This window comes from Engystomops pustulosus, chromosome 6, assembly GCF_040894005.1.
Source record: "Engystomops pustulosus chromosome 6, aEngPut4.maternal, whole genome shotgun sequence".
Taxonomy (NCBI): Eukaryota; Metazoa; Chordata; class Amphibia; order Anura; family Leptodactylidae; genus Engystomops; species Engystomops pustulosus.
In genome coordinates, this window is record NC_092416.1 from 184,135,286 (window position 1) to 184,157,859 (window position 22,574).

The 22,574-nt window shown below is 47.6% G+C and overlaps 1 protein-coding gene and 1 pseudogene across 2 annotated transcripts; both read right to left on the reverse strand.

Annotated features, from left to right (window-relative positions):
• Positions 1 to 22,574, reverse strand: part of LOC140065238 (uncharacterized) — a 160,437-nt pseudogene that overhangs the window by 77,313 nt on the left and 60,550 nt on the right.
• Positions 10,620 to 21,362, reverse strand: LOC140065397 (uncharacterized). Of its 2 annotated transcripts, none has more exons than XM_072113014.1 (4): positions 21,273 to 21,362; positions 20,635 to 21,053; positions 20,341 to 20,419; positions 10,620 to 14,555 (listed from the first exon to the last, which is right to left on the reverse strand). In XM_072113014.1, exons 2-4 carry the CDS (start codon positions 21,022 to 21,024, stop codon positions 13,468 to 13,470), a joined length of 1,557 nt encoding a protein of 518 aa, XP_071969115.1. In that variant the 5' UTR covers positions 21,025 to 21,053; positions 21,273 to 21,362; the 3' UTR covers positions 10,620 to 13,467. The 2 variants fall into 2 exon arrangements, with proteins under 2 accessions (XP_071969115.1, XP_071969114.1); XM_072113013.1 differs by having other exon boundaries at positions 20,329 to 20,419.

Sequence of the window (22,574 nt, forward strand, 5' to 3'; positions counted from 1 at the left end):
GCCTTGGTCCCCTTGAAAAATGCTCGAGTCTCCCATTGACTTCAATGGGGCTCGTTACTCGAAACGAGCACTCGAGCATCGGGAAAAGTTCGTCTCGAATAACGAGTACCCGAGCATTTTAGTGCTCGCTCATCTCTACTAATAAAGCATCAAACTGTTCTAACCTAGTTGAGGTCCAGCAGAAAATATTACCCAGATGGTACTATACACCTTCTCAACTAGCCAGAATTTACCCAGGTACAACGGATAGATGCTGGAGGAACTGTGGACATAAGGGTACAATTAAGCACATTTTCTGGTCCTGCCCACTACTAAGTGCTCTATGGAAAGATACCTTTGATTTGTTGTCGTTGGTGCTAGGCTTAAGCATACACTCTGATCCGGCTATGGCATTGCTTATGGTGGGATTGCAAAAATACCCACATAAGATGAGGAAGTTTATCGGCCATACTTTACAGGCGGTTAAACTCCTAATCGCAAGGGAATGGAAATCACCCTCTCCCCCTAAAGTAGAAGCACTAAAAGACATGTTAGGGCAGCACTGCACCTTGGAAAAAACATTAGCGCTCAGGAGGAAAACTCTTCCGGCGTTTTACTCAACTTGGGGTCCATGGATGCAGGCATACAGTAAGGAAAATATAGAAATCCCAATCCTTACATGCTAAGGGAAATTGAGGAGTTCTGGGGAAAAATAGAGTCTGTATGAGATTAGCATTTATTAGCATTTATTAGTACAAAGCCTAGAATTGGAAAATAAAAGGAGGGAAAAGACATCCAGAGACCATTAGGTATTAGGACAAGAGTGTGATAACTATATTGGAAATAATAAGACGGTTTCTACTTAATAAACGGTATTATAAGCAATAAAAAATAAACTTTCGTATGTTTAGATCTAAATCTGTATAACACAAAAAATTTGTAACCCACAGTAGAAAGCAAACAATTTCTGTTCTTTCTGTCATTTCACTATGCTATATTACTTGTTGTGTAATTATATTGAAAAAACATGAGTCAATTTGTATATTTGCATTCAGCCTATGTAAAATGTATTATATGCTTTATTTGACTTAATAAAAAGTTTAAAAAAAAAAAAAAAAAAATCTGGTCCAGAGTCTGCTGCCGAAAAACATGGCTGTGAGACAGAAGCAACAGGAGGAGTCGCAGGAGCCTGCTGCTGAGAGGCAATAATCCGCAGGGTCAAAGAGTTCTTTTTGCTCAGCAATCTCTTGGGACTGCTGGGCAATAGTGCTGGGAAGGTCACCCAGAAGCTGGTACGGATCCTTGACACTATCCATGGCTTTTGCAGAGATCATGACCTTGGTGGAGTTCATGGCCGGATCTTACTGTCACAGTCTATGGGAATATTCAGTGGACTCCCTGGACCATACTAGCCGCAACCCAGGAGCGGAGTTTAAGTGAACTCCTTGTCTTTGCCAGAGCCCGCCACAAAGCGGGATGGTCTTGTTGCAGTGGGGAGTCACCAGGTCGCTCCACAGGTGTGACTAGGCCCTCGGTGGCAGCCAAGGTAGGTAAACGGGGACCACGGGAGGGCTGGACCACGGGCAGGCAGGACCACGGATGTCTGGCAGGACAACGGATGGCTGGCAGGACCTTGGTGGGCTACTGGATTACCGGACCGCCACAGGATACCAGGATTGCCACAGGATACCAGGATCGCCACAGGACACCAGGACCGCCACAGGACACCGGGACCGCCACGAAACACGGGACCACCACGGAACACGGGAACACCACGGAACACGGGAGCACCACGGAACACAGAAATCACAGAATACACAGGGGCATCTGGAAACGCTAGCAGAACCTGGATGCCAGCTCCAATAAGGAAGACGCTGGCCCTTTAAATTCCTGAAGAGCCGGGCGCGCGCGCCCTAGCATCGGGAACGCACGGCCTCTGTAGGAAGCAGGAGTGTGGCTTCGGAGGAAGCCAGCGTGGGACTCGGACGGGATCAACGTGGAGTCCGGAGCCAGGTGAGGTGAGTATGGACCTGGGGGAGTGGGGACCGCAACACGGGTGCCCCCGCAATCCGAGACATGGATCGCGGGGTCACCCGTGACAGGAGCTATGCATGAAACATGGTGTTCTTTCCTAGTTATGGAAAAATTGTCTGAAAATGTCATTCTTGGTTTACCCTGGCTCTGGATCCACAATCCGGTAATTAATTGGGAAACTCTGGAGCTGGTTCATTGGGGTCCTCACTGTAAGGATCACCTGACCAGAGTTTCATTATGTACAGTAGTGGCGGAAGGTCAGAGTCCTCCAGGTTTTCTCTCTGAGTACTCAGATGTGTTTTCAAAACCCTTGTCTCAAGTCCTTCCTCCTCACAGGGAGTTTGATTGTAAAATTGACCTTCTTCCTGATGCTAGATTGCCAAAGGGTCGTATATATAACCTGTCAGTACTAGAACGGGAGTCACTGAAGTGTTATATTGATGAGAGTTTGGCAATCGGACATATCCGTCCCTCTGGGTCGCCCACTGGGGCCAGGTTCTTTTTTGTTGAAAAAAAAGATGGTGGTTTACGCCCGTGCATTGATTATCGAGAATTAAATAAGATAACGGTAAAAGACTCAGGTCCTCTGCCCTTGATCCCGGATCTCTTAAATCAGGTTTCTGGGGCCCAAGTTTTCTCTATATTAGATCTCAGAGGGGCTTATAATCTGATTCACATCCGGGAAGGGGATGAGTGGAAGACCGCATTGCCCCTGCGGTTTTTCAAGGATTTATGAACTCCATCTTTCATGATTACATCGGTGTGTTTATAGTGGTGTATCTTGACCATATTTTGATTTTTTCTCCTGATATGGTTTCTCACCAGCAACATATCCGCTAAGTACTTAACAGGTTACGCAAAAACCACCTCTTCGCTAAGCTGGAAAAGTGTGTTTTTTGTGTCCAGAAGGTGTTCTTCCCTATGACGTACAGATGGATCCGAGTAAGGTTCAGGCGCTCACAGACTGGGTACGGCCTACCAATCTTAAGGCCTTACAACGTTTTTTAGGTTTTGCTAAATATTATCGGAACTTTATTAAGAACTTTCCCGTGATCCCCAAACCCTTCACGGATTTAACCCGTAAGGGTGCTGATCCCAGTAATTGGTCCCCTGCCGCTTGCTCTGCGTTTGAAACTCTAAAAGCGGCTTTCTCTTCAGCCCCAGTTTTGGTTCAACCTGACCTCTCTCAACCCTTTGTTGTGGAGGTAGATGCCTCAGAGGTTGGAGTAGGTGCAGTGTTGTCTCAGGGGTCCTCCACTCTCACCAGACTTAGGCCCTGTGCATATTTCTCTAGAAAGTTTTCTTCTTGTGAGAGGAATTATGATATTGGTAATTGAGCGCTCCTTGCCATTAAGTGGGCATTTGAAATCTGGTGACACTTTTTGGAGGAATGCTCTTCATCCTATAACTGTGCTCACGGATCACAAGAACTTAGTATATTTGGATACTGCTAAGCGCTTGAACTCATGTCAGGCTAGGTGGGCCTTGTTTTTCTCTCGCTTTAATTTTGTGGTCACCTACCGACCTGGGTCAAAAAATGTGAAGGCCGATGCCTTGTCCCGTAGCTTCGGGACTCCTGAGCTTCCAGAGGCTACAGACAGTAATATTTTATCTCTAGGTGTTGTGCTGGCAGCTGTCTTCTCCCACCTCTCCTCTCAAATTTTAGCAGGACAAAGATCTGCACCTAAAAACCTTCCGGAAGGCAAATTATTTGTTCCTCTTTCTTGTCATTTGAGAGTGTTGGAGGAGACGCATTGCTCGGTATTGGCAGGTCATCCGGGAATGCGGAGTACCGTGGATCTCTTTAAGAGAAGTTACTGGTGGCCTCACATGACTAATGATGTGCATGCATTCGTCCAAGCCTGTCACACCCAGGAGACGTCCTTAGGGGCCTCTTCTTCCGCTTCCAGTTCCCACCAGGCCATGGTCTAAAGTTTCAATGGATTTTTTCACTGATCTGCCAGCATCTCAAGTGTATACAGTGATCTGGGTGGTAGTGGACCGTTTCTCTAAAATGGGACACTTTGTTCCATTAAAACAGGTACCTTCAGCTGAGGAGTTGGCTGAATTTTTTATACAGAATATTGTACGCCTCCATGGTATACCAGATAATATTGTGTCAAGTTTTCCAAGTTTTGGCGAGCATTTTGTTCTAGACTGGAAGTGAATTTGTCGTTCTCGTTGGCCTGAGTCTAATGGTCAGTCCGAGAGAATGAATCAGGAGATGATTTAATATCTGCGACTCTTTGTCTCGGACAGTCAGGACCAGTGGTTTTCATCCTCGTTTCTCCTTTTCATCTGTGCCTGTCTCTAATATTCCTCGGGCGGAAGCTATTACGTCCAAGTTGCGCACACTCTGGTCACAAGTTCAGCAGCATATTCAGAGGGCACAAAATTCTATGGTCCAACAGACTCAAAGAAGGTACACTAACTCTGATACGTTTGTGGTGGGGGATAAAGTGTGGTTATCCACAAAGTACCTTAAATTGAAGGTCCCCTCTTTGAAGTTTGCCCAGGTTTGTAGGTCCTTTTGTTGTTACTCAAATTGTTAACCCGGTTTCCTTCAAGATTACTCTTCCAGCAGGGTTGGGTGTTCATAACACCTTCCATAAGAGTCTTCTGAATCGCTATGTTGAGCCTGTTTTGCCTCTTCCTGACCCTCCTTCTCCATCTATTGTCTAGGGGAATTTGGAGTTTGAGGTGAAAAAAGTTGTGAATTCCAGATGGGTAGGTAACTCCATGCAGTACCTGGTCCATTGGAAAGGATTTGGTCCCGAGTATAGGTCTTGGGTTCCGGCTAGAGATGTTCATGCTCTGCCGTTACTCAGGTTATTTCATCAGGCCCATCCTCAGAAGACGTCTTTACGATCTAGGGGTCCGAAGGCCCCCCGTCAGGGGGGGGGGTACTGTTAGGTGCGCTAGGGAGAATGCTGGGACTTCTGGTTCTTCTGGTGGTGCTAGCAGTGTTCTCCGACCTCCGGTGCGAATCCGCGCAAACTCCCCCTCTCGTCTGCTACCAGCGGTCTCTGGCGTGCGCCCCGGGCAGTGGCTGCTAAGATCTCGCGCTGTGTAGGAGTTGTGTTCGGAACTGCTGGGACTTGTGGTACCTGCTATTGTGCTTGGTTATTCTGGTATTGGTGAATTACCAGTTGTCCAGCTCCTATCAGTTTCTGGATGTGGGGTTCTGGCTGCATAAATTGAAGCTTCACTAGTCACCTGTGCCAGTGTTTGAAATCCCTTTCTTCACTTTCTCCTTGCTGTTAGTTTGACTTGCACTGTGTCTGAATTGTTGTGATCTCGGCTAGTTTTTTGACATTGACTCTTTGCTTACTGATTTTGCTCTTGACATAACTCTTGTTGTGACTCCGGCTAGTTTACCAGTTTTCTGTGTTTTATGTTTGTCAGTCTGTTCGTGTTTTCCCATCCCACACTTATCCAGTGTATTTCGAGTCTTCAAGTAGTCACCCCACAGTTTAGGGGGGGGGGGGGACTATAGGAAGGGACAGAGGTTAGGGCAAGCTGAGGGCACACTATCCCCTGTCTTCTGTGTTACTCAACCCTAACACTTCCCCTCTGTCCCAGACACCTGCTGGCGCTGTGGAGCAGGAGTGGGCTCCATGCTCCACATTTGGTGGGAGTGTGGGCCCATCCAGGATCTCTGGCGGGCTGTCTTTGATCTCTACAACACTATCTACAAAGGAAAGATTGTTCCAACCCCTGAGTTGGCGCTCCTATCCATGTATTCTGGAACTATCGCTAAATACAAAAAAAAAACACTACGCCACTTCCTTATGGCCACACGACAAATAATGGAGATCGACCGAGACACCCACCAGGTTGAAATGGATAGAGGCGCTTGACTCAATCAAACACATGGAGGAATTGAAGGCGAATGACGAGGGCAGATATGAACAATTCAATAACATATGGTCAGTTTGGATTGATTACCGGCGCACCCCTGCCTTACGCGATTGGCTGGCCACAGACAACAACATACATGACCCGCAAATATAGGTATGCAGCGCTGTTCACCCCTCACCCCCCATATCTCTCTGCCCCCGCCCCATCCCCTCCGTCCTCTCTCCCAAACCCTACTACTCTTGTGTGTGCTGTCTTGTCTTATGTTTGCCAACCACCTCCTTTTCAGCTACCCTTGACAGGCTGTACTGTCATTTTGATAATTGTTATTGTTTAAAGAGTTTACTTCTTGTTCCAAGAACGATGTATACCACTACGAAGGTCCATATATACTAACAATCTGAGTGTATAAGTATATCTACATGTTGCAAAATGAGCGATGTTTTACTACATGTTGTAATAATGTGCAACAATCAATAAAGTTTGATGTTGAACTACAAATTCCTCAACAGCAGGAAAATCAGATGACACAGGCAGAGGAACAAATGGGGCGGAGCCCGCGGATGCAGAGTCCAAGGAGTTTCTTGTTTCTGTCCTGACAGGCAGAAACAAAGTGGCGTAGATATCAGCCCAGGGTCTGATTAACTCTTTCCACCTGCCCATTAGACTGGGGATGATAGGCGGAAGAGAAGTCCAATTTCACTTGAAGTTGGTTGCAGAGAAAACGCCAGAATGTAGAGACGAACTGAACCCCACAGACAGAGACTATGTGCTGGAGAAGTCCATGGAGTCGGAAGATGCGATGGAAGAACTGGCTGGCAAGACATGGAGCAGATGGCAAACCTAGCAAAGGAACAAAGTGGGACATCTTTGAAAAATGGTCAGTCACCACCCAGATGAAGGTATTGCCTGATGAAGGCGGCAAGTCTGTGATGAAGTCCATGGCCACATGAGTCCACAGACAACTGTGCATCTGCAATGGCAGAAGAAGACCAGCAGGATTGAGACATGATGGCTTATTCTAGGCACAGGAAGCACAGGAACACACAAAGTCCCGAACATCCTTGGCCAGATCTGGCCACCAGTAGAATCGGGAAATGAGGACGATAGAGTGTTGCACCCCAGGATACCCAGCCACACGTGAGCAATGTCCCCAAGTCAGAATCTTCCTCCGTAGATCAGATCGTACATAGGTCTTGCTAGGAGGTAGTTGTCGAAGATCCACAGGCGCGGCTAGTGCCAGTCGTTCTGGAGGGATGACATACTGAGGAGCTGGTTCTTCCCAATGCCTTTATGTTCTTCTCAGCCGGATGGAAATGAATGATGAAATCGAACCAGGAGAAGAAGAGTGACCAGCGAACTTGACGTAGATTGAGTTGCTGAGCAGTCTGGAGATAGAGGAGGTTCTTGTGGTCTGTGTAAATGCTGACCGGAAACCGAGCTCCCTCCAGGAGGCAACGCCACTCTTCCAAGGCGAGCTTATTCACCAGCAGTCCTCGATCTCCTATAGAATAATTCGAAAAAAAATCCACAGGTGAGGGTTTGACCGTTAGGACTCTTCTGCGTGAGCACCGCACCGGCCCCTACTGAGGAGGCATCCAGTTCCAGATGGAAAGGCCTCTCTGTGTTGGTACTTACAACAACTGGAGCTGAAGCAAACATAGACTTTAAGTTCTTGAAGGCCTCCTCAGCTGCCGAATGCACCCTTCTCCTCAGCTGCCGAAGTCACCCTTCTTGATGAGCGCAACAATAGGAGACACCAGACAGGAGAAGTGCGGGATGAACTGCCGGTAGTAATTCTCGAAGCCCAGAAACCGCTGTATAGTGCGTAGTCCTACAGGACAAGGCCACTGAAGAACCGCAGATAGTGTGGCAGGATCCATCCGGAGACCTCTGTCGGAGATGATATAGCCGAGAAATGGAAGACTCCACTGATGGAATTGGCACTTCTCAAGTTTGGTGTAAAGGCAATTGGCTCTTAAACGACTGAGGACTTGCCGTATGTGGGTCTCAAGATCCGGAGAGAATACCAGAATGTCGTCCAAATAGACCACTCCACAGACATAAAGCAAGTCTCTAAAGATGTCATTAACAAATTCCTGGAAGACGGCAGGTGCATTACAGAGTCCAAACGGCATCACCAGGTACTCAAAGTGTTCATCACGGGTATTAAAAGCAGTCTTCCACTTGTCTCCCTGGCGGATACGAATGAGGTTGTAGGCCCCACGAAGATCCAATTAGGAGAAGATTTTAGCTCCACAAAAGCGGTCAAACAGCTCTGTGATCAACGGCAACGGATAGCGGTTCTTAATTGTTACCTTGTTTAGACCACGATAGTCAATGCATGGACGGAGTGACCCGTCCTTTTTTGGTCACGAAGAAAAAGCCTGCACCAGCCAGAGAAGAGGACTTACATATGAATCCCCTCTTCAGGTTTTCTTTGATATAGTCCAACATGGCTGCGGTTTCTGGTACGGAGAGTGGGTACACACGGCCCGTGGAGGGGACGTATCCGGCAGCAGATCCACAGGACAGTCATAGGGGCAGTGAGGCGGCAATGTCTCGGCCTGCTTCTTCGAGAAGACGTCAAAAAAGTCCTTATAGCAGGCAGGAAGACCCTCCAGGGGCTTGAGAATCACAGAAGAAACCAAGACTGGCACTGGATGAGGTATCTCCACACAGCGAGACTGGCAATCAGGACCCCATTGAAGGATCTCCCCCCGTTATTAGCAAATAAAAAGACAGTGTCTCCTTGTGCAGCACACCGACCTGCAGAACTGGAGTCCAAGAAGACAGATAACTGGAACTGAGTACCGGTGCCAATGCTGAGAAGCACCGAAATCATGAGGTGTGCAGAAGCTTTGCTTACAGCTAGGGACACTTCTCCCAAGAAGCCTAGCTGCTGGAGTTTCCCAGACGCTGGGGACAGATAGCGCAAGGAAGTTTCCTTGATGTCTTCTGATATGCTCCTGGGAAGAGAGTCTGGCTCCGTCCACCTCCATAGGCTCCTCTGCAGATGATACGACTGGAGGCTGGAGCGGCCTTTGGAAAGCAGGAGCCAGGTGGGGAAGACGTCGTGGGCGGGCTTGGGGTTGCTTCAGGCATAACTCTTTGGCACGCTCCCTAAATCGCACGTCAATCCGGGTGGCCAGGGTGATGAGACCACTCAGGGTAGATGGCAGATCACGAGCAGCAAGAGCGTCCGTAACGTGAGAGGACAGGGCCGTGTTGTTCCTGGAGAGTTCCGAGGCCAGTGTATAGAACTGGACATCATATTCTCCCATGCAAGTGTTCCCCTGGGGCATATTCAACACCGCAGTCTCAGCCGAGGAGGCTCGTGCAGGTTCTTTAAACACAGACCGGAGCTCCGCCAGAAATGTCGTGAGCGTAGCCGTGACGGGGTCGTCTCTGTCCCAAAGAGGGGTAGCCCAGGCCAGGGCTTTCCCAGAGAGGAGACTGGCAATGAATGCCACCTTGGATCGCTCCGTGACAAATTGAGACAACATGAGTTCTATGTGCAGGGAGCACTGGGTTACAAAGTCCCTGCACAGCCTGGGATCTCCTTCATACTTGTTGGGCATAGACATCCGTAGCCTAGGTTCAGCTGCAGGAAGACAGGCTGGGGTAGCAGCAGCTGCGGAAGCAATCTCAGGAACCTGTTGCTGATGTTGAGCGGCTAGCAGCTGTTGCAGCATGGCGGTGACCTGTCCCAGCTGTTTGCGTTGAGCGGCAATCTGCCGGGATTGCTGGACCACGATGGTGGAAAAATCGGGCTGACCGGAAAGCGAACCTCAGCAGGATCCATGGCCGGATCTTACTGTCAGGATTCGGGATGAGTGGATCCTCTGGACCACCGCGGGAGGTGGTACTAGCCGACACCTGGGACCGGAATCTGAATGGCATCTGGTCTTCACCAGAGCCCGTCACAGGTGTGACTTGCCCGCGGTGGCAGCCGAGGTCGAGGTACCTTAACGGAAGACGGAACGGAACAAGGTCAGGGAAGGCGGCAGAGATGCAAGGTCATGTCCAATCCGCACACGGGACACAGGAAATCAGGAGCTCAGCAACACGAAGGAACTCTGGTAACACAGAAACACGGAGGGACTCTGGTAACACAAGAACACGGCCACACAGGAACACACTGGATTGCAGGAATACTCATGAATGTCGCAAAATCTTTTGAAGCTGGTGCACGCGCCTCTAGGACTCTAGTACGCTCGTGCTTCCAAAAGCCAGAAAATTCTACTTCGGGGTCAAAATAAAAAACTGTCTGGTTTCTCTGGACTTTTATACTGATCTGCTAATATAATCCAGAAGTTCTAGTGCTTGGGTGGCAGATGATAAATTCTCTAGGACGGCCTAATAGCACTCTTTTTTTTTAATGATTGTTATGTCATTTTTCAAAAAAGACATAACAAGAATTATCAAGTACATTTTATGCATTGAAGTTTTTCAATAATAATACGAGAGTAAGACAGAGTTTGTCCCATGGAATATTAACAATTGCGCTTTCCATTGGGATAACAAGAGGCTTCAAACCAAAGCCTATAAGTATAATGTTCCCATAATATTAAAGCTATACAGAAGCCATTAAAATTATACCCAACAGGCCCAAGTTCCGCAAGATATTTCATTTCTACAGGTCTCCGTCTAAAAATCTGTGGGTAGATTCAAACTGCGATATCTTTCTCCTACATTGGAGGGACCTGGAGGACGTAGAAAAGGACAAAAAAAAAAAAAAGAACAGACAGAGGGAAGCCATTTATATTTAACAATAACAACAAATAACATTTTGGTAGAAACAAAAAGGTGTATCCATATCACTCTCCCGCCCGCTCTTCTACCCAGAAGCGATCCCATTGCTCACATGTTTTATCAAACAATGAAATGCGATTATTCAGGGAGGCAGTCAGGGATTCCATACTGCGAGTTTCCCTTACCCTGGAGAGTAGGTCCATTCCAGAGGGAAGGGGCTTCCCTTTTCCAGAATTGTGCTATCAAACACCTCGCAGCCGTGAGGATGTGTAAACCTAGTTTAGTAGCTGTCTTGGCCATGGGCTGAGGGGAGACATTCAACAGGTAAAATAAAGGAGAGAGTGGAATATCCACCGCTACCACCGCCTGGAAGAGAATCTTCACCTCCTGCCAAAAAGGCTGTATGAATGGACATGTCCAGAAGATGTGTTGAAGAGTCCCCCAACTGAGCCACATCGCCAGCAATTGTCCGAAAATGCCAACAGGGTGGACCATCCCGAAATACGTCGCCAGTGTGTCGCCCAGTAATACCTGGTTATATCCGGCACCGATAAACCCCCCATGGATTTGTGAGAGATCAAAACAGTCCTAGAGATCCTGTGTCTCTTCTTTGCCCATATAAAGTGTAATAGCGCCCGGTGACACCGATACTGGTAACGTTTCGAAAAGATAAAGCAGCTTTGGCAGGATTGTCATTTTTACCACCGCTATCCTGCCAAAAAGGGAAAGGGGAAGGCTGTTCCAGCTAATAGCGCTCTTTAAGCTGTTAGATTTCAAGTTGAACTTCTCTGTATTCTATCATCCTCAGACCACAGGACAAACTGCATTTTTGGCAGCCTGTGCTCCATGTAGTGTCACTTTTGCACTGCTATCAATCCTGAGATGCCTCAGCAGGAAATGTGGAAAAGCCTCAGCACTACATCAGAAAACGCTGTCAGGGCCAAGTCCATCCCTAGTGTTAAGGTGTAAAATGAAGTTATTTCTGATTTCTTCAGCTACTATAAAGAGAGACCAAGCTGTCTATTTCATCATCATAATTTCTTTAAAGATGGGGCAGCGACAATTATATTTTATAAGTAAATGTCTGGTAACTAGTAACAAATTCTTAGATCTTAAAATTAAATATAGATATGACTTGGAAACATCAGTTTTTTAACGTGTTCCTCTTAGTACGTCACACAATCTAAGGCTAAAACATCTGCGATCTGTTGCCAAAACATTTCCCCCTGATTTATAACGTGAATTCTGCTTTACCACTGTGTACGCGCATTTGATGGTTAGTCATACAGGTAAGTAAAATTTAACTTTTATTAGAGAAGTCTTTAAAATAACCCCAGTGTGACATACATAACTTATGTATCCAGAATGTGCAATGAGTTAGATGACATTCTGCAGAACCAAAAATGAGTTATATGTTGCTGCAGATATAGGCAAATTGTATTAACTCATTATTTAGTGTGAGCATACTCGGTCTGGGTTGAAGCATCTGCAGTTTGTGTTAGACTGCCATACGATCCCTCCGTTCTCTGAGGTCGTATTGCTTATAACCCAATTGCCCAATTCTCGGCTCAGAATAGCTACAGATAGCTTATAGTCTCATACTCCCTAAGCTCAAGCTCTACGCGTTTCGCCCAAGATACGAGGGCTCATCAGGAGACATAGAGCTGGGACGCAAAGCACTGTTGTGTCTAATCTAGCACATACAGACGGAGACAACATAAAACATAGAACGCCGGCGTCCTGATGGTGGGCGCCGGCGTGTATTAGTCGTAGCCACTGGCGCGGCGGATCAGCTGTCCTTATATTCAGCATAACTCCGCCCCCCGGCAAATGCGGGACAGAACACTGGATGATGCATAAGGCTGCCCACCTATCAGGGGGAGTCGGGTGCGGGCTGAAACAAGTCGGCCCCGCCAATGGGTTGCAAGTAGCGGTGATCGACAGTAGCCCAATAGGCAAGCCCCGCCCCCTCATATAGCGGCGGACAGGTAAGTAGTTTAACATAGCAGAAAGAAGAAATGACGGACCACCCAAGTGTGAACGCGGGGTGAGCGTCAAATAACGGAGAATGTTAATCCTTTATGATAGTGAAATAAAGGAGTCTTTTAGACATGAACTAGTCATGAACCAGATAAGTGTCTTCTGCTCTCACATCAGTCTTGATACAAAAAGGTAGACTGATGCCTACGTTGACATCTATGTATTAGAAACTGAGGATTTAGATAAAAGGTGCGAATGATATTGCATCATTTAAACCATCCGGTTTTGTGCATCTCATCCGGAAAATCCATTGAGATTCTTTTCTCAGGATGTTATTATTCCAATCCCCCCTTCTGGGAGAAGGTCGAATTCTTTCAATGCCCTGGAATCTGAGGGCATTGAGGTCACCATCATGACATTGGTGAACATGGTTAGCCAGGGGTCTGTCAAAACTGCATTTTTGGCAGCCTGTGCTCCATGTAGTGTCACTTTTGCACTGCTATCAATCCTGAGATGCCTCAGCAGGAAATGTGGAAAAGCCTCAGCACTACATCAGAAAACACTGTCAGGGCCAAGTCCATCCCTAGTGTTAAGGTGTATAATGAAGTTATTTCTGATTTGTTCAGCCACTATAAAGAGAGACCAAGCTGTCTGTTTCATCATTATAATTTCTTTAAAGATGGGGCAGCGACAATTATATTTTATAGTAATTGTCTGGTAACTAGTAACAAGTTCTTAGATCTTAAAATTAAATATAGATATGACTTGGAATCATACGTTTTTTATCGTGTTCCTCTTAGTACGCCACACAATCTAAGGCTAAAACATCTGCGATCTGTTGCCAAAATATTTCCCCCTGATTTATAACGTGAATTCTGCTTTACCACTGTGTACGTGCGTTTGATGGTTAGCAAGATCCGGTTTCCGAGAAAAACATTTTCCGCAATCTAAACATGAAAATGGCTTCTCCCCTGTGTGACTTCTCAGATGTCTAACAAGATGTGGTTTCTGGGCAAAACATTTCCCACATTCTGTGCATGAAAATGGCTTCTCCCCTGTGTGAATTCTTTGATGTAAAACAAGATGTTCAATGCAGGAAAAACATTTTCCACATTCTGAACATGAAAATGGTTTCTCTCCCGTGTGAGTTCTCTGATGTTTGGCAAGATGTGATTTAAGACTAAAACCTTTTCCACATTCTGAACATGAAAATGGCTTTTCCCCTGTGTGAATTCTCTGATGTTTGGTAAGATGTGATTTTTGGATGAAACCTTTTCCACATTCTGAACATGAAAATGGCTTTTCTGCTGTGTGATTTCTCTGATGTATGTTAAGATCTGATTTTTGGCTAAAACCTTTCCCACATTCTGAACATGAATACGGCTTCACCCCTGTGTGAATGCTCTGATGGCTAACAAGATTTCTCATGGTTAGAAAACATTTCCCACATTCTGTACATGAAAATGGCTTTACCCCTGTGTGAATTTTCTGATGTCTAACAAGACATCCGAAGCGTAGAAAACATTTCCCACATTCTGAACATGAAAATGGCTTTTCCCCTGTGTGAAGTCTCAGATGTGTGGTAAGATGTGAATTCTGCCTAAAACCTTTTCCACATTCTGAACATGAAAATGGCTTTTCTCCTGTGTGATACATTTGATGAATACGGAGCTCATCATTTCGAGTAAAACCTTTCCCACATTCTGAACATGAATACGGCTTCTCCCCAGTGTGAATTCTCTGATGGATAGCAAGATTTGATTTTAGGGTAAAACTTTTCCCACATTCTGAACATATAAATGGCAGTTTCCCTGTATGACTTATGATAATGTTCTTTGCAGTTCCTGATGATTCTGTAGATGGAACCAATTTAATAGGATCAGGCATATAAGGTTCCTCTGCTTCAGATTCTGATATCATATGTTCCTCTGAGTTCTTGTTACAGTCATCTGCAAAAAATGAACATTGGCTGTGAGAAAACTCTTTTCTACTTATCATAAGGTTCTGTATTATTACTGATGTAACATCTCAGCCTCTTCCTCCGAGGTCCTGGTGAGCAGTATTCCTGACCCTCATAGCTCCCACCTTCCAGCTTTTCTTAGTCTATGTCTCCATGTTCTGTATTGTGTTATCACTAGAGATGAGCGAGCACTAAAATGCTCGGGTGCTCGTTATTCGAGACAAACTTTTCCCGATGCTCGAGTGCTCGTCTCGAATAACAAGCCCCATTGAAGTCAATGGGAGACTCGAGCATTTTTCAAGGGGACCAAGGCTCTGCACAGGGAAGCTTGGCCAAACACCTGGAAACCTCAGAAAATGATGGAAACACCACGGAAATGGACAGGAAACAGCAGGAGCAGCATGCATGGATGCCTCTGAGGCTGCTTAAACGCACCATTATGCCAAAATTATGGGCAACAGCATGGCCATGACAGAGTGACAGAATGAGGCTAGATAGCATCTAAAACATCCAATAATTGACCCTGACACTATAGGGGACAGCATGCAGAGGCAGCGGCAGCAGCGGCAGGCTAGAGAGTGGCATGGCGACATACCCTAAATGGACTCAGGCTTCAAACCAATGGGTGGCAGAGAGGAACCAAAGGAGGTGAGCAAGAAGCGCTGAAATTATTTCCTCTGTGAACAAAAGGTTGACGGTATATTTAGTCGATAACACAGCATGGTGGCGACATAGTGACCAAGTTCCATAACGTATCTGGTGAAACACCCGAAAAATGCGCCTGACACAGCTCGTTTGATAAGGGGACGACATGTGGAGGCAGCCATGGAGACGACTTCCATGATTAAGAGTGACTACTGGGGCATCCATATTGCTTCTATGATTGAAACTTCAGGTCTCCAGCATGGCGGCGACAAATGGTCCGAGTTCCACTATGTATCTGGTGAAACACCTGAAAATTCTGCCTGACACACTCGTTTGATAAGGGAATGATGTGCTGCATATCCTCTCGTGCTCCAGCGTCTGGGGTATAGACAGTTGAAAGTTGCATATAGAGACATTGGTGGACGCTGTGGAGGATCGTGGAGGTGAAATGGACAGAAAACAGCAGGGGCAGCATGCATGGATGCCTCTGAGGCTGCCTAATCTTGGGATGGAGCTGGCGGTCCGCTGCCAGGCGAGCTTTCGCCTGTCCAAGCCCCTGTCTCTCGGCTCCTCCCCACCCAAAATGGGCCCGGGGGCCAGAAGCGTTTACTTTGAAAAAATTATAATTTTCAAAGCAGGCGGGGTCGTTTGAATATTTCACCTAGGAATAATGGAATAGCATAGTGGTTCTATTTTTAATAGTTTTTCGGAAATGGTTCCATGATTAAGAGCGACAGTATGGGGCATCCATATTGCGCTGCTATGATTGCACCTTCAGGTCTCCAGCATGGCGGCAACAGATGGGCCGAGTTCCACTATGTATCTGGTGAAACACCTGAAAATTCTGCCTGACACAGCTCGTTTGATAAGGGGATGATGTGCTGCATATCCTCTCGTGCTCCAGCGTCTGGGGTATAGACAGTTGCACATGAAGACATTGGTGGACGCTGTGGAGTATCGTGGAGGCGAAATGGACAGGAAACAGCAGGGGCAGCATGCATGCCAGTTTGGGCCACATGTCCAGCTTTGAAACCCAGTAGTTGTAGGGAGCTGTGTGATCATTTAGGACGATGGTATGGTCAGCTACGTACTCCCTCACCATCTTTCTGTAAAGATCAGCCCTACTCTGCCGAGACTGGGGACAGGTGACAGTGTTTTGCTGGGGTGACATAAAACTGGCAAAGGCCTTGTAAAGCGTTCCCCTGCCAGTGCTGGACAAGCTGCCTGCTCGCCTACTCTCCCTCGCTACTGGTCCCGCAGAAGTACGCAGAAATACTGTTTCAGCTTGTGCACCAGGGCCTGCTGGTATTCATGCATTCTCACACTCCTTTCCTCTCCAGGGATGAGAGTGAAAAGATTTTGCTTGTACCGTGGGTCCAGGAGAGTGAATACCCAGTAATCGGTGCTGGAATAAATTCTTTGAACGCGAGGGTCACGGGATAGGCAGCCTAGCATGAAATCTGCCATATGCGCCAGAGTACCAACGCGCAAGAATTCACTCCCCTCACTGGCCTGACTCTCCATTTCCTCCTCCTCCAACTCCTCTTCTTCTGCCCATACACGCTGAACAGTGAAGGACTGAACAATGGTCCCCTCTTCTGTCTCGCCAACATTCTCCTCCTCTTCCTCCGCATCCTCCTCCACCTCCTCCAATATGCGCTGAGAAACAGACCTGAGGGTGCTTTGGCTATCAACAAGGGAATCTTCTTCCCCCGTCTCTTGTGACGAGCGCAAAGCTTCCGACTTCATGCTGACCAGAGAGTTTTTCAACAGGCCAAGCAGCGGGATGGTGAGGCTGATGATGGCGGCATCGCCACTGACCATCTGTGTTGACTCCTCAAAGTTACTCAGCACCTGACAGATATCAGACATCCACGTCCACTCCTCATTGTAGACTTGAGGAAGCTGACTGACCTGACTACCAGTTCTGGTGGAAGTTGACATCTGGCAGTCTACAATCGCTCTGCGCTGCTGGTAAACTCTGGATAACATGGTTAATGTTGAATTCAACCATGTAGCACAACAGTCGGTGAGCTGGCAGTTGGAGGCAGCGCTGCACTGCCCTGAGAGTGGCAGCATCTGTGCTGGACTTCCTGAAATGTGCACAGATGCGGCGCACCTTCGTGAGCAAATTAGACAGATTGGGGTATGTCTTGAGGAACCGCTGAACTATCAGATTTGACACATGGGCCAGGCATGGCACATGTGTCAGTCTGCTGAGTTGCAGAGCCGCCACCAGGTTACGGCCGTTGTCACACACAATCATGCCTGGCTTCAGGTTCAGCGGTGCCAGCCACAGATCAGTCTGCGCCGTGATGCCCTGTAATAGCTCTTGGGCGGTGTGCCTTTTATCGCCTAGGCTCAGCAGTTTGAGCACCGCCTGCTGTCGCATAGCGACGGCACTGCTGCTGTGCCTAGAGCTACCGACTGATGGCGCCATGCCCACCGATGGTAATTCGGAGGAGGAGGTGGAGGAGGGGTGGGAGGAGGAGGAGGCATAGTAGGCCTGAGAGACCTGGGCTGAGGTAGTCGGCAGTATATGACCAGCCCCAGGGTCAGACTCGGTCCCAGCCTCCACCAAGTTAACCCAATGTGCCGTCAGCGATATATAGTGGCCCTGCCCGGCAGCACTTGTCCACGTGTCCGTGGTCAGGTGGACCTTGTCAGAAACGGTGTTGGTCAGGGCACAGATGATGTTGTCTGACACATGCTTGTGCAGGGCTGGGACGGCACATCGGGAAAAGTAGTGGTGGCTGGGGACCGAATACCGAGGCTAAGTAATCTGGAGATGTGGACGTTGAGGGCTTAGGCGTGTGGGTGGGTTGCACTATACTTCCTTTTGCGCTCCAGCGTCTGGGGTATGGAGCGCTGAACGCTGGTGGATGCTGTGGAGGATCGTGGAGGCGAAGATGGGGTTTTCGCACGGGAGGTGTTTGGGCCGGGGTCCTGGGCAGGGGGCTGACTAGCAGATGACACAGGGGAAGGAGCAGTGATGTGTCCGGCCGGAGGTGAACGGGCTTGGTGCCATTTAGTGGGGTGTTTAGCATTCATATGCCTGCGCATACTGGTGGTAGTCAAGCTAGTAGTGGTGGAACCCCTGCTGATCCTGGTTTGGCACAGGTTGCACACCACAGTCCGTCGGTCATCCGGTGTTTCTTTAAAGAACCTCCAGACTTCTGAAAATCTAGCCCTCGCCACAGGAGCTTGACTGCGTGAAACATTTGGCGCTGATGCACCAGCTCTGGCCATGCCTCTCCGTCTGGTCCCACCACTGCCTCTTCCAACCTGTTCTGGTATAGGACTCGCCTTCGTCTCAGAATAACTGTGTTCACCCGGCCTATCAACCCAGCTTGGGTCTGTCACCTCATCATCCTCCGATCCCTCAGTCTGCTCCCCCCTCGGACTTTCTGCCCTGGCATCAACTTCACCACTGTCTGACAACCGTGTCTCCTCATCGTCGGACACCTCTTTACACACTTCTTCCACTACGTCAACAATGTCATCATCACCTACAAACTGCGACCGGTGGAAAACCTGGGCATCGGAAAAGAGCTCAGCAGCAACCGGACAAGTGGTTTATGACTCTGGGAAGGGTCCAGAAAACAGTTCCTCAGAGTATGCCGGTTCAAATGCCAAATTTTCCTGGGAGGGGGCAGACTGGTGGGGAAGGAGGCTGAGGTGGAGGAGCTGGAGGAGTGCCGATTTCGGTGACATGGGTGGACTGCGTGGAAGACTGACTGGTGGACAAATGGCTAGAAGCATTGTCCGCAATCCACGACATCACCTGTTCGCACTGTTCTGGCCTCAACAGTGCTCTACCACGAGTCCCAGTAACTTGAGACATGAACCTAGGGAGTGTAGCTCTGCGGCGTTTCCCTGCTCCCTCATCAGCAGGTGGTGTCTCACCCCGCCCAGGACCACGGCCTCTGACCCCTGCAGTAGTTGGACGCCCACGTCCACGCCCTTGTCCACTACCCCTAGCCCTCGGGTTAAACATTTTCAAAATTAAAGCTTAAACTGTAAAAAATTTTTTTTTAAAAACAAAACGATGCTATCCTATTGCTATTTTCTAGCCTACACTGAAAGCACACTGCTATGCAAGATGACGTTGAGTTATAAAAAAAAATAAACGTAAAAAAAAATAAATCAGCAGACTCTGCCTAATTCAAATCAAACCCCTAATCAATTGTCCCACTTCGGTGTTTGAGGTGGATATGTGTGTCACTAAGAGCTAAACACAACGGTCGCAAGTCTCCCTGCAAATTCCTCACAATATGGTACTAGCTCCACTACTAGTGCCAGCAAGGCCAGCCACAAGCAAATCAACCATAAATAAAATATATAACGCTATTGTAGGCCTAAGTAAGCCGTTTGGATTCTCCTATGGCTATTTTCTAGCCTACACTGAAAGCACACTGCTATGCCAGATGACGTTGAGTTATAAAAAAATAAACGTAAAAAAAAATAAATCAGCAGACTCTGCCTAATTCAAATCAAACCCCTAATAAATTGTCCCACTTCGGTGTTTGAGATGGATATGTGTGTCACTAAGAGCTAAACACAACGGTCGCAAGTCTCCCTGCAAATTCCTCACAATATGGTACTAGCTGCACTACTAATGCCAGCAAGCCCAGCCACAAGCAAACAAAAAAAAATAAAATATAACGCTATTCTAGCCCTAACAAGGGCTGTTGGGTTCTTGTAGAATCACTCCTGCCTAACAGTAATCTAATAGAACACCCTAACGCTATCCCTGCAGCATCAGCAACTCTCTCCCTAACGGCATCCAGACAGAGAATGACGCGAGCAGCGCGGGCAGGGGCTAGTCTATTCCAGGGTCACCTGGTCAGGCCAGCCAACCACTGCTATCGACGTGTAAGGGTACCACGTCATGCTGGGTGGAGTGCAGAGTCTCCTGGCTTGTGATTGGCTCTGTTTCTGGCCGCCAAAAAGCAAAACGGCGGGAGATGCCATTTTCTCGAGCTGGCGAAATACTCATCCGAGCAACGAGCAGTTTCAAGTACGCTAATGCTCGAATGAGCATCAAGCTCAGACGAGTGTGTTCGCTCATCTCTAGTTATCACTCGTCTCTGCTTTATCTAGTGGTTACTACTCACCCGGGCAGTTACCTGTAGAAATCTCCTCCTTACATCGCTCATCGCCCCTCACATATGTCTCTGGAGCAGTAATATTCTTCACATCTTCATCCTGATACAAGAAAAAGGGTGAAAAATTGGAAAAGTCACCAGACAATAAAGAAGGTTCTTTTTAACCCCCAACTTGGACACTATAAAATCTGTCCTCCACTCAGGGCAGATGAATCTGTGACCCTGTATACCCCTTTACTAAATGTCTTGAGAGGCCTAAGAATTTTACTAGGGATTGCTCCACCAGATCTATAAAGGGAAACATCCAAAACTTACTGTAGCAGTTTGCCCAGAACATGAATAAGGCTTCTCTCCTGTGTGAATGCTCTGATGTCTAGCAAGATATGATTTCTGAAACTGATTTTTTTTTCCACATTCTGAACATAAAAATGGCTTCTCCCCCGTGCAAATTCTTTGATGTCTTAAAAGATTTATTTTTCCTGTATAACTTTTCCCACATTCTGAACATATAAATAGCAGTTCCTCTGTATGACTTATGATAATGTTCTTTGCAGTTCCTGATGATTCTGTAGATGGAACCAATTTAAAAGGATCAGGAGATGGATTGGTCCTGTGAAGGTCTGAGGATTCATCTGGGATGTTGTCCTGCTCTTCGGATGTATCTTCTGTCATATAAGGTTCCTCTGCTTCAGATTCTGATATCATATGTTCAACTGAGCTCTTTGTACAGTCATCTGAAAAAAATTAAAATTGGCTGTGAGAAAACTCTTTCCAGTGAACCAAAAGGTTCTGTATTATTACTGATGTAACATCTCAGCCTCTTCCTCCGAGGTCCTGGTGAGCAGTATTCCTGACCCTCATAGCTCCCACCTTCCAGCTTTTCTTAGTCTATGTCTCCATGTTCTGTATTGTGTTATCACTCTTCTCTGCTTTATCTAGTGGTTACTACTCACCTGGGCAGTTACCTGTAGGAATCTCCTCATTACATCGCTCATCGCCCCTCACATATGTCTCTGGGGCAGGAATATTCTTCACATCTTCACCCTGATACAAGAAAAAGGGTGAAAATTGGAAAAGTCACCAGACAATGAAGAAGGTTCTTTTTAACCCCCAACTTGGACACTATAAAATCTGTCCTTCACTCAGGGCAGATGAATCTTTGACCCTGTATACCCCTTTACTAAAAGTCTTGAGAGGGCTAAGAATTTTACTAGGGATTGCTCCACCAGATCTATAAAGGGAAACATCCAAAACTTACTATAACAGTTTGCCCTCCTTAACTGGTTGTGCATTTCAAAATAAAACACAAACGAAGCACAAAGCAAATGTCACAGGTGCTCCTGCGACCCATGTCCCAGGTTGCAGGCGCACCAACGTGCCTCCCTGTGCCCCCTCACGGGCTTCACTTACCTCGCCGTGCTCCAGCGATGGTCTTCTCACTGCAGCATGCACCCGCCTCCTAGAGCTTGTGTGCCGGCCGTCTGAAATTTAAAGGGCCAGTGCACCACTAATTGGCGCTGGCCATCTGATCTATAAATAGGCAGCCTCTTCCCTTATGCTCCGCCGGATCTTTGTGCCCTTATACCATTGAGAAAGCATTCCCTTACTGTCTGTGCAGTACCTGTTGTGAACTCCTACTATGTTCCTGACATTGATTCTTTGCCGCCGGTCTTGACCTTCCGCTCATTCCCGACTCCGATCCTGTCCTGACCTTTCGCCTGACAACAACTGTTGACTCTGTACCTCGCCTTGGCTGCCACCGTTAGCAAGTCGCGCCTGTGAAGTGACCTGGTGGTATCCCGCCGCAGCAAGTATAACCCGCTTTGTGACGGGTTCTGGTGTCGGCTAGCGACATCGCTGGCAGGGTCTACTACCCCGACCCTGACAGTAAGATCCGGCCATGGATCCCACCAAGGTTCCCTTGCCAAAACTGGTTGACCTCACCACTATCGTGGCTCAGCAGTCCCAGCAGATTGCCGTGCAGGACAAGCAACTTTCCCATCTCACCGCCCGCATGCAGCAGTTTCTAATCACCCAGCAGCATCCTGTTCCTACGGCACCATCTGTTACAGCAGCTACTCTGCCTTCTACTGAACCCCATGCAGTCCAAATATGACAGAGACGCCAAGTCGTGCAGGGGCTTCATCACCCAGTGCTCACTGCACATTGACCTGATGCCTCCGCAGTTCCCCACAGAGATGCTTAAGGTGGCATTTGTGGTCAGTCTACTCTCCGGGAAAGCCCTGGCATGGGCC

Coding starts and splice junctions, on each gene's coding strand:
- LOC140065397 (XM_072113013.1), bottom strand. CDS start 21,024: ATGATATCAGAATCTGAAGCAGAGGAACCTTATATGACAGAAGATACA. Junction 20,420..20,634: donor GTTCTGGGCAAACTGCTACA/GTAAGTTTTGGA, acceptor TTCTTGTATCAG/GATGAAGATGTGAAGAATAT. Junction 14,556..20,328: donor TTCTACAGGTAACTGCCCGG/GTGAGTAGTAAC, acceptor CATTTTTTGCAG/ATGACTGTAACAAGAACTCA.